At 30.9% G+C, this 16970-nt stretch overlaps 1 protein-coding gene across 1 annotated transcript; it reads left to right on the top strand.

The window, feature by feature from the left end:
• The first annotated feature begins 8882 nt into the window (after window positions 1-8882).
• Window positions 8883-15242, top strand: LOC107912747 (LEAF RUST 10 DISEASE-RESISTANCE LOCUS RECEPTOR-LIKE PROTEIN KINASE-like 2.4). Its single transcript, XM_016841054.2, has 3 exons — window positions 8883-9930; window positions 13707-13775; window positions 13959-15242. Exons 1-3 carry the CDS (start codon window positions 9084-9086, stop codon window positions 15026-15028), a joined length of 1986 nt encoding a protein of 661 aa, XP_016696543.1. The 5' UTR covers window positions 8883-9083; the 3' UTR covers window positions 15029-15242.
• Window positions 15243-16970: the final 1728 nt, after the last annotated feature.

Raw genomic sequence — 16970 nt, 5'->3', positions numbered from 1 at the left:
TGAAAATACGGAAATTTATAAAACACGAAAATTTTTTCTGAAAACAAGAAAATTTTTGAAACACTAGAATTTTGAAAACGCGAAGATTTTTGAAACATGAGAATTTTTAAAAGCACGAGGATTATTGAAATTACAATTTTTTTGAATATTTTTTTATTTTTAAAAGGGCGTATCGAGTTTAACGCAAACCAGTGATATTCACCCAACATAGCGATGAAATCAACGATTTTATGTTAAATCGATTCGTTGCCTTATTTATTAAAATTATTTAAAATAAAATAAAATAAAAATCAAATTAAATTAAAAATATAAATATAAATATGCATAAAATGCTAATAATATTAAAACGAAATAACATAAAAATACGAGCATTAAAATAAAATAAACGAAATTACCGAAAAGCTACCGAAATACGAGCTTCGTCGAACGGGTTACACGAATTGAACCTCTTTTTCTTGTTTTTTCTTTTTTCTTTTTCTCTCTTTTTCTTTTTTCTCTTTTTTTTTGCTGGGCTGGCCGGTTGGGCTGCTGGCTTGGGCCTGGCCTGCTGGTGTGGGTGGTCTGCTACTGCGCTGGGCCTGGGGCCTGCTGGGCCTGCTGCTGCGCTGGGCCTGCATTTGGGCTGCTTCTTTCTTCTTCTTTTTTCTGCTTCTTTCTTCTTCTTTTTTGCTGCTTTTTTTTTGCTTTGGTTTTTTTTTTGGGCTTGTTTCTCTTTTTTATTTTTGTTGTTTTTTCTTGGGCTGCTGGGTCGGATCGGGTCGTAGGTGGGTTGGGTCGGGTTGACCCGACTGTTATAATATTTTTTATTATTTCTTTTCTTTTTCTTTTTTCTTTCTTTCTTCTTCCTCTTTTCTTTTTCCTTCTTCTTCCTTCTTCTTCTTCAAAGTCTAGCCTCCACCACCGCTTGCGCCGCCGCTACCTCCTCCGATGCCGGTACTCTTTCTTTTCTTCTCCTCTTTCTCTTTTCTTCTCTTTTCTTCTTTTTTCCTTCGAAAAAATCTCTCTTTTTGCAAGTTTTTTTTATTTTTTTCGTGGGTGTGGGTTTGATTTTGGGGTTTTAAACCCATTTTATAGTTGATATTTGCTTCCTTTTTGCAGGTGGTAGGTGAAGAAGGAGCAGCCACCCATGTTTGTGGCCTGAAAATCTGGGAAGTGGGTGCCCCAAATCACGTAACTTGTCTGAAGGACCAAATCACAAATGCAGCAAAACTTCTGGGGCTAAATGTAATTTTTAGAAAATTTAGGATTAAAATGAAATTTAATGAAAGTTTAGGGGTCTAAGTGAAATTTAAAGAAAGTTTAAGGGTCAAAATGAAATTTAGGAAAAGTTTAGGGGTCAAAATGCAATTTTTATTTTTAAAATTTTTTTTTTTGAAATTTTGAAAATTAAACACAAACTCTAGTCGGACAAAAATTTAGTGCTTACAAAGATCTACCTATGTGAGTATAAAGTGTGGCCACTTTTAGGAGCACAAGGGCATGGCTCTAATAACATTTGTGAAAAATAAAAAAATAAAATAAAATAAACACACAGATTTTTACGTGGAAACCCTTTCGGGAAAAAAACGACGGGCAGAGGAGAAGAAAATTCACTATGTCGAATTCGAATTATTTTACAAGAGGAATAGACTATGTTTATTTATAGGCTTGTAAAGCCATATTCTTATGTTTATTTATAGGCTTGTAAAGCCATATTCTAGTAAGACTAAAACACCTTATTCTAATCAATATCAAATAGATGATATTTAATAAGGTTTAAAAAACTTTGTTCTAAAAATAAAATAAAAGAAGTGTAATTCTATATGGATTCTTCTTTTATTTTATTTTACCACTATATTTTATTTTATGCAGGTTTATAGTGTAAAGGGTGAGAAAAGTTGATACGAGTCACAAAAGCCCAAATTCTTGAAGGCGAGGCCCAATAAGAAGATTCCAAGCCCAATCAAGAAATCCACCCATACTTAGTTGAAAATCAGGCCAAATTGTCAAAGTGGCCCAAGTTGTAAAGTTTTATTTTTATTTATTTATTTATTTATTTTATTTAGTTTAAATTTTTATATTCAGTCCAAGAGTCCCAAATAAAAGACCCTTGGCCGAATTTCCATATTAAAATAATTAGGAGTTTTTTTTAGTTTTAGTTTTAGTGTTCTAATTAAATTAGGAAAACATTTGAAAGGCCTATTTATATGGCTTGGCCAGCCACCCTACATAACATTACAATTACATTGAAAATTTCAGATTTGATTTGAGTGAAAATTCTCTTTGAGTTCTTCAAGGATTTTCTCTTGAGTTTTCCTTAGAAGTTGTTTTAACAATCTTTTTGATTGTGGGAGCCATCTTCAAACTTCTTCTTGCCATTGATATTCTTTGGAGGGGAGATTAGAGCCGTTTGAAGGGAGTTGTGAGATCTTTCGAGATTTCAAGGCTTCTTAGGACTTATCTTTTAATTTCTTACTGTCAATTCTTTCTTTATTTCTACTTGTGCTGAATCATTATCTAATCTATTTTCTGTTCTTATTGTGTTTTCAGCCTTTTTCTATCTTAAGGAATCAGCCCAAAAATCCCCAATTTCTAGGGTTTTTCCATACTCTTTTTGGGTGAAATTAGATTGTCGAAATTTGGGGAAAACTATCTTGGTGTTCAATTGGGCAGAATCACAATCTCCTTGAGGGTTTCAAGAACCCTAACACTTATTTCTATTCTCAATTTGATTCTTTGCTGATTTGGGGATTTTATTTCAGATCTGAAAATTCAAAAATCTAATCTTTTAATTTTCTGTTTCGTTTCAGATCTAATTGTTTAGGGTTTTCGTAGGAGTTTCCCGTGACTTGGCAACTCGATCTTGGTCCGCGCGTAACCCCGTATCATTTGGTATCAGATTTTGGGCGTTTTGGGTGTTCTTGGTTGATTTCTAAACTGATCTCTATTTTTTAAAGTATAAACAGCAATTTTACCCAGAAAAATTGTTCAAAAACAATTCATTTGAGTAGGTAAACATTGTCCTATTGATTTGAAATTTTACATACATGTTTTTGGCACTGTGATTGAATATAAAAAAATTATTCCCGCAAAAAAATCAGTCAAAAAAGTCAAAAAAATCAAAAAATACGAAATTCAATAAAAATTTAAAAAAAGATTTAGCGGGTTGAATTTGGTGCCCAAAATTTCCAGATCAAAAATTCAATATATAAGGACACTCCAGATTTAATTTCGTGATTTTTGGAGATCGGGAACACCTCGAACGAAGTTGTCAAGTTACTCCGCAGTTTTTCGGGTTTTCTGTTTTCAGCAATTTTTATTGATTCTTAGCTGTAGGTTTTCATTTGTTTCCCTTTATTCTTCCTTTACGTTATCTAACACCTTCTTGTTTCTTGTGTTAGTAGGATTTAAACGTGTGCACAACTTCTTCCTCGGTGCAACACGAATCAATTGGTGTCTCGTCAGTTTTTGGCATCCTAGTGCAAATTAGGATTCTTTGGTAGTTTGGTTCACACTCTCTAATTGGTTGATATAAACTCTGATAAAGAACTCACAAGATTGAATTCGACCTCATTGAGAATTTGATTTTTCTTTTTGAGTGATTAACGGTGAGGTTTGATAACTTTTATTTTTGAGTGTTGAGTGTTTTGCAGGTTTTAAAAAAAAATGTCTACAGGTGATAATACTAGTGACATATTTAAAAAATTCCAACAACAGTTGGACGAACAGGCTGCTGCACTTCGAGCGTTGACTGCTACTATCAATGAGGTGCGGTTGAATCAAGAGCCTCAATATCGAGATCAAATTAAAGACGATGTGGATAACCAGCCTCCTGCTCATAGGCGCGCTCCTCGGCGTGTCCCTAGAACTGATTATGATCTTCATGATCGTGGACAACCCTCTTTGGCAAAACCAAAGAGCGAGCAGCAACGAGAACATCTCTTTCATACTCGCTGCCATGTACAAGGTAAGCTTTGTAGAGTTATTATTGATGGTGAAAGTTGCTCGAACATAGCCAGCACGACGATGGTGGAAAAGCTTTGCTTAACCACTACCAAGCATCCACGACCTTATCAACTACAAGGGCTTAGCAACGAAAGCCAATTTAAGGTCACTCAACAAGTGCGCATCGCCTTTTCTATCGGTAAATATCAAGACGAAGTCGTGTGCGACGTAGTACCTATTCAAGCCTGCCATTTATTGCTAGGAGAACCATGGCAACTGGATCGAAAAGTCACTCACGATGGTCGTACCAATAGGTATTCTTTCAAGCATCAAGGAAAGAAACTTACCTTAGTGCCGCTCACTCCGGAACAAGTCCATGAGGACCAAATCAAACTGAGAAATTCTGTTAAAACAAGTGAGGAAAAAGAAAAGAGAATGAAAAAGAGCAAAAAGAGATTGAGAGTGAAAAGGAATGTGAAACAGAAAAGAAATTTGAAAAAGAAGTTGAAGAAAGAAGAGAAAATGAGTTAGAAAAAGAAACAAAAGAAAAAGACGAGGAAAGGCTAGTGAGGAATGTTTCCACTAACCAAGATATGAATTTTTCTTGTGTTGCTACTTTTCAGGTTCCTGAAAGATCGAAAGATAACTTTCAACTTCAATACCTCTCAAATGAAAGACGCTTTCATACGATCAACTTAGGCACACTACATGATCCCGAAGGTAAGCGAGGTAAGGAAATTTTAGAAACCGAGTCCAGTGCAGATTTGAAAATTATTGATAAAACTTTTGGTGACTTAGTTCTTAAAAGATCCCCTCATTTTGATCCAATTAATTGTTACTCTTCGATTGTGGTTGATAAAGTCATTACGAAAAGAAGCGTGATTTGTTATTCTCTTGATTTACCTTGTGTAAAATCCTCGAATTTGTCCAAATCTGTTTTGGAGAATAAGGTAACGAAATTTTCCAAATTTGTTTTCAATTTATATTCGTGCCTTAAACAGTTTATGTGGTTGTACATGAAGTTTGAGTTCCATTTGACAAAGGTTAACTCAACAACGGAGATTCGACTACACTATGCCCCCGATGAGCGAAGGTTTGTTTTAAATGAAAAAGGTAAAATCGACCCTTATTCTTCTGCTTATCGAGGTAAGATGCTTGAAACCTTTGAAACACTTTTGTACTCCTCGGATAGTGATAAAGATCGTGTTGATGAACACTTAGATCGAAACGTGCTTGACTGTCCTATTTTATTTATTGATGATCTATCTGTTTTGATGGTTGATAAAAAGATTCTTGTTTTTGATAATGCATGTGTGAGTGAATCTATAGACCGTCGATTAATGCATGGTATGATTATGCAACTCTGTGAACCATGTGAATCTTTTCAAATACCTACTTGTGACGATTATGTTTACCATTTGATTTATTACTCGCAATTTATTCATGGTTTGTGGGAACAATGTGAGACGACTGAATGCCTTAAAACATGTCCATCTTTGTTTCAAATATTTGACGAGGCAGTGGTGAGTAAATTAGATTGTTTGCATGGTAATCTGAATCTGTCCATTCACATACGTTATACCTGTTCTGTTATGCTTATGATTGGACTACAAGCTTGTTTCCGTTGCTATTTACTATCTCATGGCTATTCTTTTCAGTGGACTCAATTGCCATTAGTCCCGTTCGATAGAGGAAAGTCGAGTTCATTTGATTTTTCAGATTCGAGGACGAATCTTTTTGAGGAAGGGGGGAATGATACGAGTCACAAAAGCCCAAATTCTTGAAGGCGAGGCCCAATAAGAAGATTCCAAGCCCAATCAAGAAATCCACCCATACTTAGTTGAAAATCAGGCCAAATTGTCAAAGTGGCCCAAGTTGTAAAGTTTTATTTTTATTTATTTATTTATTTATTTTATTTAGTTTAAATTTTTATATTCAGTCCAAGAGTCCCAAATAAAAGACCCTTGGCCGAATTTCCATATTAAAATAATTAGGAGTTTTTTTAGTTTTAGTTTTAGTGTTCTAATTAAATTAGGAAAACATTTGAAAGGCCTATTTATATGGCTTGGCCAGCCACCCTACATAACATTACAATTACATTGAAAATTTCAGATTTGATTTGAGTGAAAATTCTCTTTGAGTTCTTCAAGGATTTTCTCTTGAGTTTTCCTTAGAAGTTGTTTTAACAATCTTTTTGATTGTGGGAGCCATCTTCAAACTTCTTCTTGCCATTGATATTCTTTGGAGGGGAGATTAGAGCCGTTTGAAGGGAGTTGTGAGATCTTTCGAGATTTCAAGGCTTCTTAGGACTTATCTTTTAATTTCTTACTGTCAATTCTTTCTTTATTTCTACTTGTGCTGAATCATTATCTAATCTATTTTCTGTTCTTATTGTGTTTTCAGCCTTTTTCTATCTTAAGGAATCAGCCCAAAAATCCCCAATTTCTAGGGTTTTTCCATACTCTTTTTGGGTGAAATTAGATTGTCGAAATTTGGGGAAAACTATCTTGGTGTTCAATTGGGCAGAATCACAATCTCCTTGAGGGTTTCAAGAACCCTAACACTTATTTCTATTCTCAATTTGATTCTTTGCTGATTTGGGGATTTTATTTCAGATCTGAAAATTCAAAAATCTAATCTTTTAATTTTCTGTTTCGTTTCAGATCTAATTGTTTAGGGTTTTCGTAGGAGTTTCCCGTGACTTGGCAACTCGATCTTGGTCCGCGCGTAACCCCGTATCAAAAGTGGTCTTAAAATGGCCTATTTTTGTCCATATGGGTAGACACACGGGTGTGTGTCTAGACCGTGTGTTACACACAGCCTGGTATATGGGCATGTGATTTGGTCGTGTGTCCCCTGCACCTTAAAAATAAGAAACAAAATACTCAGAATTGAGCACACGGGCAAAGACACGGGCGTGTGTCTCAACCGTGTGGGTGACACAGCTTTGGATGCGGGTGTGTTACACGGCCGTGTGAAAACTGTACCTAATTTATGAAAATTAAATTAACCACACAGCCTAGCACATGGGCGTGTGATTTGGCCGTGTGACCTAAATTTCTTCATGCCTTATAAGTCAGAGAGTGACACAGGTTAGGGACACAGTTGTGAGCCACACGGCCTAATCACACGGGCGTGCCTCTAGACCACACGGGCGTGTGGGCATTGTATATAAGGAAAATTTTATAAATTCGCATAAAATTCTTAGGGTTTCCGATTTAGTCTCAAATCGTTTTTACTGTTTATATTGGGCTTCGAGGGTCCATTTAAGAGACTATAGGATTATTATTGAATGTGAATAGTAATTTTGGCTCGATTTATTTGTAAACCCCGGTAATACTCTATAACCCTATTCCGACGATAGATACGGGTTAGGGGTGTTACAAAACTTATAGCCATGGATCAGTTGTATGGAGATTAGGATGTGTTGTACAGTGAACTCTAAGGGTGGATAGCCGCAATGCAAGAGTACGTTCTAGGGATAGTCATTGAGTTGTAGACATTGCCTTATACGATTGGGATAACCTACTACATCTGGGGGAAAATAACTTTTCACTGGATGTTTTAGACGTTTGATCCATGAATTTGAGCCTTTCCCTACTGTAACCCGCTTGTGCAGATAGATGTGACCTAGCTGTACGGGAAATATACGTAGATCTTTCTCATTGTAACTGCACAAGATGGGAATTGGAACTTGCTACCTATAACGTTTGCCATTGTTGAGGAATAGAACATGGAGTCATGGGACTTTTTCCTAGAGAACTTGTAGAGGTATGTTGTCACTCAAGACAACATTTGCATCATTCTTGATAGATCAAAGGGGATAATTGCCGCAACTAGGCATTTCAGGTGTTTTTGGAGATCCGTATATTGTATCAGGCACATTGCGGCGAACTTCCACAAGGAATTCAAAAATGCAAATTGGCACAAACAAGTTTTAAATATGGGTAATTATTTGTCTCAGTTTTTTTCCATATGTTTAGAGTTTCTGAAACAACACGTAATATGTTGTAACGGTTTAAGGTACGAGCTAGAACCATATCGGTTCAGACGGAGACTAGCTAACCTCTAAGTTGATATGTAAGGTCAAACGAATACTTCGTTTTACCAATATAAAAAATTGTTTTAGGTCTAAAATACAGGTGCTGCCAATTGCGTAGGCGACACCCAGAAAAATTATTTTTTTTAAAAAATGTGATGTCATCGATGGTAGAGGACAGGGGTGCCGCCGATTGGTTAGGCAGCATCGATTTAGACTGTTCACTTTGCCTAGATTCGTAAATATTAGGATCGTTATCCTATTTTAGTATTTATTTTATTTTTTATATTAGTTAGATAAAAAAACCTTTATATATTCCCTATTAGATGCTTTTTTCAAGTGTCTTTTTTCTCCTATTCATTTCTTTAAGGAATTATTTAAAGATTTATAATTAAGTATGAATGGAAGATTTATACATAGGGAATAACTTATATTAGAATGATACTAAAATTTAAAGTTTTTAGGCATTAATAAAAAAATTAAATATATGAAATTATTATTATACACCTATTCATATTCAACCTGCTCTCCAACTTTAGAATTTTTTTAAAAAATTATATATAAGTAATTAAAATAAAAAAATCAAATAATTTATAAACTTTAAATCTTACACAATTCTTATTAATGAAGATTCAATGACATAGGAAATAATTTAAAATGAAAAAAAAATCCATTGTCTAGAAACTAATATTTTTTTAAAAAAATTGATTGCAAAAAAAAATTAACTTAAAAGAAAAGCAAAATGATTAAAAATTGTAAAATTAAAAAATATGTTTGTCTATAATTAAAAAAATTACTTATTTAAATAAATTGAAGAAGATAGTAAATATATATCAAAATTTAACGATGCTAAACTATTTTATTAATGCCTTAAAATTATGTTTTTTCAGGAGTTATATATATATATATTACATAAACCTTTAGACTTTTTACTACCCATTGATAAATTAGAAGAGTGCAAAATTCAGCATAAACGTAAATCATATTACACGAGTCATTTTAAATAAACTTCATTGACGAAGGCTTTCTTTTGATAAACTTACCCTTTACTTAGAGCCAGTCAATCCTTTCTCCGTGTACTCTCGTCATTTCCATCAAATCTCAGAAAATTTTTTAAAAAATGAATAATCTTTGGTTCTCATCATCATCATCGCCATTACCACGTCTTCCACTTCTGTACTATTCCTTACTATTCATCATGTTTGGGTTTCCTCTTTCACTAAGCAATCATGAACTGTACGAGAACTGTCGTGATACAGTGTTCAGATGCGGGAATATCTCCGCCGGATTTCCTTTCTCTGGCGGTCAACGAGTGTCGGAATGTGGACGACACGGTCTCGAGCTTCGCTGCGACAACAACAACAATACAACAACCATCGTAATTAGTGATATAGAATATCGGGTTCTGGGCATCCGCTGGGATCGTCATTTTCTGAAGATTGCGAGGGAAGACCTCATCAAGTACGATGGCCTTTGTAGCCCTCAAATCGCAACTCTTAATTCGGCCCTCGACTCGGAGTTGTTTTCACCTGGTCCCGGTTATGCCAACGTTACTTTGTTTTATGACTGCCAATCTTCCATCTCGTCACGCAATCTCGGGTTCTTCCCTTGCGATAACGCCGGTTCCACTTACAGTAACGTTTCCGTGGGGATACCGAATAATATCCAGCCGAAGGGATGTTCGGCTAATGTTACTGTTCCGATTCTTCGATCTTCCATGGAGGGATCACTGAATTCTTCGTTGAGGTTGAAAGAAGCCTTGAACAAAGGAGTAGAGGTACAATGGAATTGGAAGGATAACAAAGCTTGTGGGAAGTGCAATGATTCCGGCGGAGCCTGCGGTTTCTTTGGGCCGGTGGAGAATCAAACAATGTTCTGCTACTGCCCTTTCATGTTCGAGAATACGCCCGATGACAGACAATGCCATCGCGTTGTTTCTTCATCATCACCAACGTCATCTGCCCGAGGTATGTACTTTTTATCTGTATTGGTGTTGATAAGTAAGATCAGACTGGATTGCAACCTGAATTAAAAAAAAAATGAATCTTTATTCAAGTTTATTAGAATTTTGATTTCATTATTTCAAAAATATTAAAAATAATCTTATCAAAAGCCTGATAGATAATCCGACAAATAACAATAAATGAAGCAAAACAACCTCAATGACATCAAACTTGAATATTTTTTATTTTATTTTTTATATTATGAATCATGTAAAATAATTTAATTCATTTAATAACGTATTTTCTTATGATTTTATATACTTTCAATTTTTTATATAATAATCACTCTTTATAATAACTAAGTTTTTAGTAGAATTAATATTTTATGTTTTATTTTAATCATTTATAATGATTTTTCACTTATAATAATAACTATAACAATAATTATGGAATATATTCTTTATTAAATTAATTTTCTGTAATAACATTTATTGAAAAGTTTAGAAAGATTATAGTTACTCCATTAATTATAATTTATTAAATAAAAATATCATAATTAAAATATTTAAATTTCACATTTAAAATCTATTAATAATATTTTATTAAATGCAAATTATCTTTAATGAGTGAATTAAATATATCAATTCAATAAACTATTAAGTTCCTTAATAAATATTCTAATATGAATTTACAACATCATAAATTTATAAATTGATTACTTGAATTTAATAATTTTATGATAAATTAATTAATTAAATTAGATAACTCATACTGATTAATTGAACTTGTTTAAATTATGAACTTCATAATTAATCATGTAAAAGAATGTAACATAAAACATACATAAAAGTAATAATGCATGCATCTATTATATGTCTTTTAGTTTTGTTCATTTGATTCTATTTTTTTTCTTTTTTAACATAATTCTCATTTACTTTATTTATTGGAAATTCATGTTATAAATTTTATTGTAAATTTATAATAATTAATTTTATATAACAATATATTGTTATAAATATATAACAATCGCTTCACTATAACATACAAAATCTTCATAAATAAATATAATTATTATAAAGAAAATTTACTATCATGGTAAAAAGTTTGTTATAAATAATTACTTTTAAAAAGATTTCCAATTGTAATAAATTAATACAAAAAATAAACTTAAAAAACCTATTATTTTCAATTTTTTAAATTTCTTTTAAAAGTTAAAAGTATTTGAATAAATAAAAACAACTCTTGTTTCTTGAAATCGATTCGCTCTTGTTTTCATTAAAAATGTTTTGTAAAAATAAAAATGATAAAAACAAGTGTTTTTAATTTTAGATGAGTTGACTGATTGAGTCTTAACTCATTTGGTATAGACATTGTTGCCAATATAGGAAGACGTGGGTTTAAGTATGCTAAAGCGCATTATTCTCCTATTTATGGTTTGGGGAGGAACTATAGGTAGTTTTAAACATTGTGTCAAAAAGAACAGATATGATCAGAACCTATCATGAGATTGTTCAACAAAAAAAAAGTATAGATAAATTGATCTGGGTTCATATCCATATAAATGCAAAAAAATATTCTTTCTTTTTTCAATTTTTTTAATATTAAATCTGGTATCCTAGTTCAAATCTATATGAAATGTAATTTTTATTTTATTTTATTTCTATTTAAGAAAAATAGTTACCAGATATATTTTCATGTTTTGATTATTATAAATATTTTTTATTTATCAAACGTGTTTTTAAATTTTTTAAAAAATAGAAAATGGAAACTATGTTATGAAAATAAAAATAGAAGATATTTTCAAAAATTAAATCTCATCATAAATATGCTAGATGCAGTGTTAAAACATATTATATTTTCAATAAAAGACACATATGAATTTTAAAAATAACATTATTAAGAATAACAACTTTAAATATAAATTATAAAATAGATTTGAACGATAAGAAGAGAGACACGAAATATATGCTTAATAATAACATCTTTGAAATATACAAACTTTACCCAAAAAAATATTATTTCTTACGTCATTGTCAATCATTTAAAGCAATAATAACGTATTAATCAGCATTAATTTTAGAGGAAAATTCAACACCTAAAATTGTATATATATAATTTTGATCCATTCATTTAGATTATTTTAATATATGTCAATGGATTTATTAGATAATGATATGTCATTTTTATAAGATAATGATAAATCATTGACAAGGATGTTATTTGGATTTTCTTTTTTCTGGTACAATAATAAAATTAATTTTTAATATTTAAATTTTTTAGCATTTTTTATATCTTTTTACTGGATCAACTTTATCCTTAGCTTTTAATTTTTTTAATTATTTTTAACTAAAAAATAATCGAACCATTAAAATTTTAACACTGCTGATGTGGTTATTTGTATAATAGTTTATGTATATCTCATAAGAAAATTTAAGAAAAATGTAAAAATTAAAAAATTTCATATTTTAAAAAAATTATATTAATAATAAAGTATACATGAACTATCATGTGGGGTGCAATATCAACACTGTTAAAATTTTAACCTAATCAATTTTTTATTTTAAAAAAAAGACTAACTTTTAAAGATTAAGGGTAAATAAAAAAACGGATTAAAGTCAAACCAACTATAGAGATAAATATTTTTCACTAAAATTTATTATTACATTTAATTTTTTCATGATGTGATATCATCTATTTAACCAAATATATATATATTATATTACAAGATTTTAAAATTCTATATGAAATGAGTAATTGATATGTGACAATGTGTTATCGACACATGCCAAACATTTTATTATAATGTGATTATTAATTAGAATTTCTAAATCAAAATTGCTTAAAAGAAAATATCATAATTGTAGAAAATACTAGTGATACATTTTAATGTATCATATGTATCTTTATTTTAATATATATAATTATTTATTTATTTTTCTTCCTTTTATATTATTTAGTAAATATAAGATTTAAGTATTGTATGGATTTCTTTATTTAATTTATTTCGTTATGTTTCATCCTCATTTTAATTATTTTAATGTATCAATGAAATAAATTTGGGCTTCGAACAAATTAAAAACTTCAACAATTGAAAATTCAAGGGTGCACGGATTAATATACATGAAAAAAAAAATGCAAAATATAAGATAATCTTTGATATACACATTGAGTTTATAGATAAAAATTAAATCATAAATCATAATTATTGTAGAAAATATAGATTCTAATTTGAAATCATAAATAATAGCAATAAATTTCCATATTTTAAAGTATTTAAAATGTTAATTGTTTCCTATTTAAATCTAACATACTTATCAATTGAGTCTTAACTCGATTGGGATCGGTATTGTTGTCCGTGTAGAAAGATGTGGGTTCGAGTGCGGTGAAATGCATTATTCTCTTATTTAAGGGTCAGAGAAGGTTTATGAATAATTCTAAATATTGTATCAAAAAGAGCAAATATGATAAGAACCTAAAATGAGATTAATATTAAAAAAAATCCAATATAATCTTAACTTCCTAAAGTTAAGTTATGCAATGAAACAAGTATTAACAATAATTCATGTTGTTAAATTTAATTAAAATTTTCTTGCTTTTTAAAAGATTTCATTTATAATTTCAAAAATTATATCTTTAAAATTCATTTTAAACCATTTTTAAAAACACATTTAGGATAGGATAAAATTATTTGCACATTTAGTCCATGATCTTTTATCGTTAGTTGATTAATTTTTTTTATTAAGTCTTTTAAATTAATTTTTTACTCCTTCAAAATTTTCATTGCTATATTTTACTTGCAGAATCCGAATCTGAATCCGAATCCAAATCCAAATCCAAATCCAAATCGAGCCTAAATCTAATATTTATAGGTATGAAACACTTTGTTGTAACGACAATATCTATTCATGAAATCTTCTGTTATTTGCTTTAAGATCTCTTGTTTACTTCTATTCATTGTTTTTTTAACTGATAAAAGTTTTTACTTACTTCACCTTATTCATCTTCATTTATAAATGATTTAGTAAAAATTATTAATAATGCACCATGAACAGGATTCACGGTTGTTGTAACCATCACCATTGTTTTGGTTTCTGCTATATGCTTCTTCGTGTTAAGGTTGAAAGGGAAATCACTGTCAAGTCATCTATGGAAGGGAAAAAAGAATGACAATGCTAAGATCGAGGAATTCATCACAAAGTTTGGTTCTTTGGCTCCGAATCGATATTTTTATGGAGACATTAAGAAAATGACAAATAAATTTAAAGATAAATTAGGTGAAGGAGGATATGGTAGTGTATATAAAGGAAAATTACCCGACGGACATCTCGTGGCGGTCAAAATCCTGAGTGAATTCAAAGAAAATGGAGAGGAATTTATGAATGAAGTAGCTAGCATTAGTAGAACTTCTCATGTCAACATAGTGACTCTTCTTGGTTTCTGTTTTGAGAGATCAAAGAGAGCTTTGGTCTATGAATTCATGCCCAACGGATCTTTGGATGAATTTATTTATAATAAAGGACCACATAATCAAAGTCGTCAATTGGAGTGGAAAACTTTGTATAACATTGCACTAGGCATTGCTAGAGGACTCGAATACTTGCATCAAGGTTGCAACACCCGGATCTTGCACTTCGACATAAAACCTCACAATATCCTTTTAGATGAAAACTTCTGTCCTAAGATCTCTGATTTCGGTCTGTCTAAGTTATGCGAACGAAAAGAAAGTATTATTGCAAATACAGGTACAAGAGGAACTGTTGGATATATAGCTCCTGAAGTGTTTTGTCGAAATTTTGGCGGTGTTTCTCATAAATCTGATGTCTACAGCTATGGAATGATGCTCCTTGAAATGATAGGAGGAAGAAAAAATATAGATATTGAGGGTTCCCAAACTAGTGAAACATACTTTCCCTCATGGATAAATAACCATCTTGATCAGCCTATGAACTTCAATCTTAATGAAGTAATAGCTGAAGAGGAAGAAGAAATAACAAAAAAACTAGTCACAGTGAGCCTTTGGTGCACTCAAACCAATCCAATAGATCGACCTTCAATAACTAAAGTGTTGGAAATGTTACAAGGAAGCCTTCAATCATTGGTACTTCCGCCACAACCCACCTAAAAATGTTGCAGACTTGTTAACTGGAGTAATTTGTTTATGTTGAAGCAATCTCAAGTAGATTTGGCAAAATGTACATTTTGATCTCATGTTTTTTTAGTGTTAGTTGTGTATAAACAAATAGAACATATCAAATGTGTCAAAAATTTTAAACATAAATATGTTATACATATATATGATGGCATGCTTATTAAATGTATTGTTCGTGGAAATAACATTGTAAATGTAAAAAAAAATATATTGTTAAGAGGAATAGATACAAATTTCAGAAAGTTTTATTTTCATGAATTGTACCGAAATCTATTAAATATTTTAATTGAAAATTAATTAATACAATTTTCAGTAGTGAGATTAATTTGTTGATCACTTTTAAAAGCATAGAGATTGTGCTGGGATTTTTGCCAAATATGATACATATAAGAATCAAGTTATGTTTAAGGGTTAGGAAAATTCATTTTGATTTGAAAAAAATAATTCAAATTTTAAATTAGGTGATTCAAGTTAAATAAGTCATTTGAGTTATTAAGTCAATTTAAATAAGCATTTTAAGTTATTCGAGATGAATTTGAAAATATTCTAATATCTAAAACGATGTTGTTTCAATGTCTTTTTTTTTTCACTTTATTGTAAATACTCTTTTTAGCCCTTATCAATTCAAAAAAATTATAAAAACAAGTAAAAAGTAAAATTTATATAATATAAAAATCTAAAAAATAAAAAAATATTTTAAAAATATTAATAACAATTCATAATTTTGAAAAAAATCTTAATTATAAAAATAAAAAATCCTAAAAACTTGTTATTTGAAATTCAAAAAGAATTATAATTTTTTTTCCAAAATTGTACTAAATATATAAAAATAAAAATCATATAATATTTACATTCTAAGAAATTTCAAAAGACTCTCAAATTTATTTACTCTAGTATTGTTGTGAACAAGGTTTTAATTTAATTTTTTTTATTTTTATTTTAAGTTTAAATTAAATAATTTTTTTCAACTCAATTCAAATTTATTTTTATTAAATTCAATTAGTAAAAGAATAAAAAAATAATTTAATTAAAAAAATAAGATACATTAATTCAACTAATTCGAGTTGGATACTTGGATTCCATACAATTCAACACAGTAATTAATCAATTGTAAGTTGTGTGTTTTAAAATAATGGCGGTTTTCAGGATATTCGTCAACAATGTTCCCCCTAAAATCCATTAGAAGATAACTGATCTGTGTAGTGGCCAGTTCTCATCCAAATGAGTGCTTTCAAAAATGTGGATGAAGTGATAAAAGGGTTAATAGCGGTGCAAAGATGGTTGAAGTGAGATTGTAATCCGGACATGTTTTCCTTGTAAACAACTTTGTTGTCAGTTGGAGTAGAAATTAGAGGAAGAGGGTTTGGTGAAGGTTAATCGGAAACCCACCAACATGGCTAACACCTTCCTAAACTAGAAGAGGACGACTTATGGATCATCTCTTTATAAAAATTTAACTTCACCACATTTTTTGGTAAAAGAAAAGCTCAGTCAAAGACCGAAAGAAAGACTAACAAAATTACAGCAAATAAGAACCATTGAGACTATCATCACGTAACAGCCTCTATGCACTAACCGGAGGTTGCTCAAAAGCGTGAAAATCGAAATCTGAAACTCTATCGTGGCTGTAACAAATAAGCCAACACCATCAGAATTAACAGTGACCCAACCTTTCGCTGGTGGTAGCCAAATGTCATGGCTTCCCTGCAAAGATCGAGCTTTTTCCCCCGACAGCCAGCTCCGAAAGATGGTTATCACGCAAGGCCGACAGAGGTTAACAATAGTTTCAGCACTCCAAGTCGAGTTTGAAAAGAGGAAATTGCATCTATACTTCCAAAGCCTCCAACAAAGTATTGCAAAGAGAGTCCCCCATTCGCACTCATTAACATTAATCTGTAACTCATTCCGTGTATTA

The sequence above is a fragment of the Gossypium hirsutum genome, chromosome A11 (genome assembly GCF_007990345.1).
Source record: "Gossypium hirsutum isolate 1008001.06 chromosome A11, Gossypium_hirsutum_v2.1, whole genome shotgun sequence".
NCBI lineage: Eukaryota > Viridiplantae > Streptophyta > Magnoliopsida > Malvales > Malvaceae > Gossypium > Gossypium hirsutum.
This window is presented reverse-complemented; position numbering and strand designations above follow the sequence as displayed.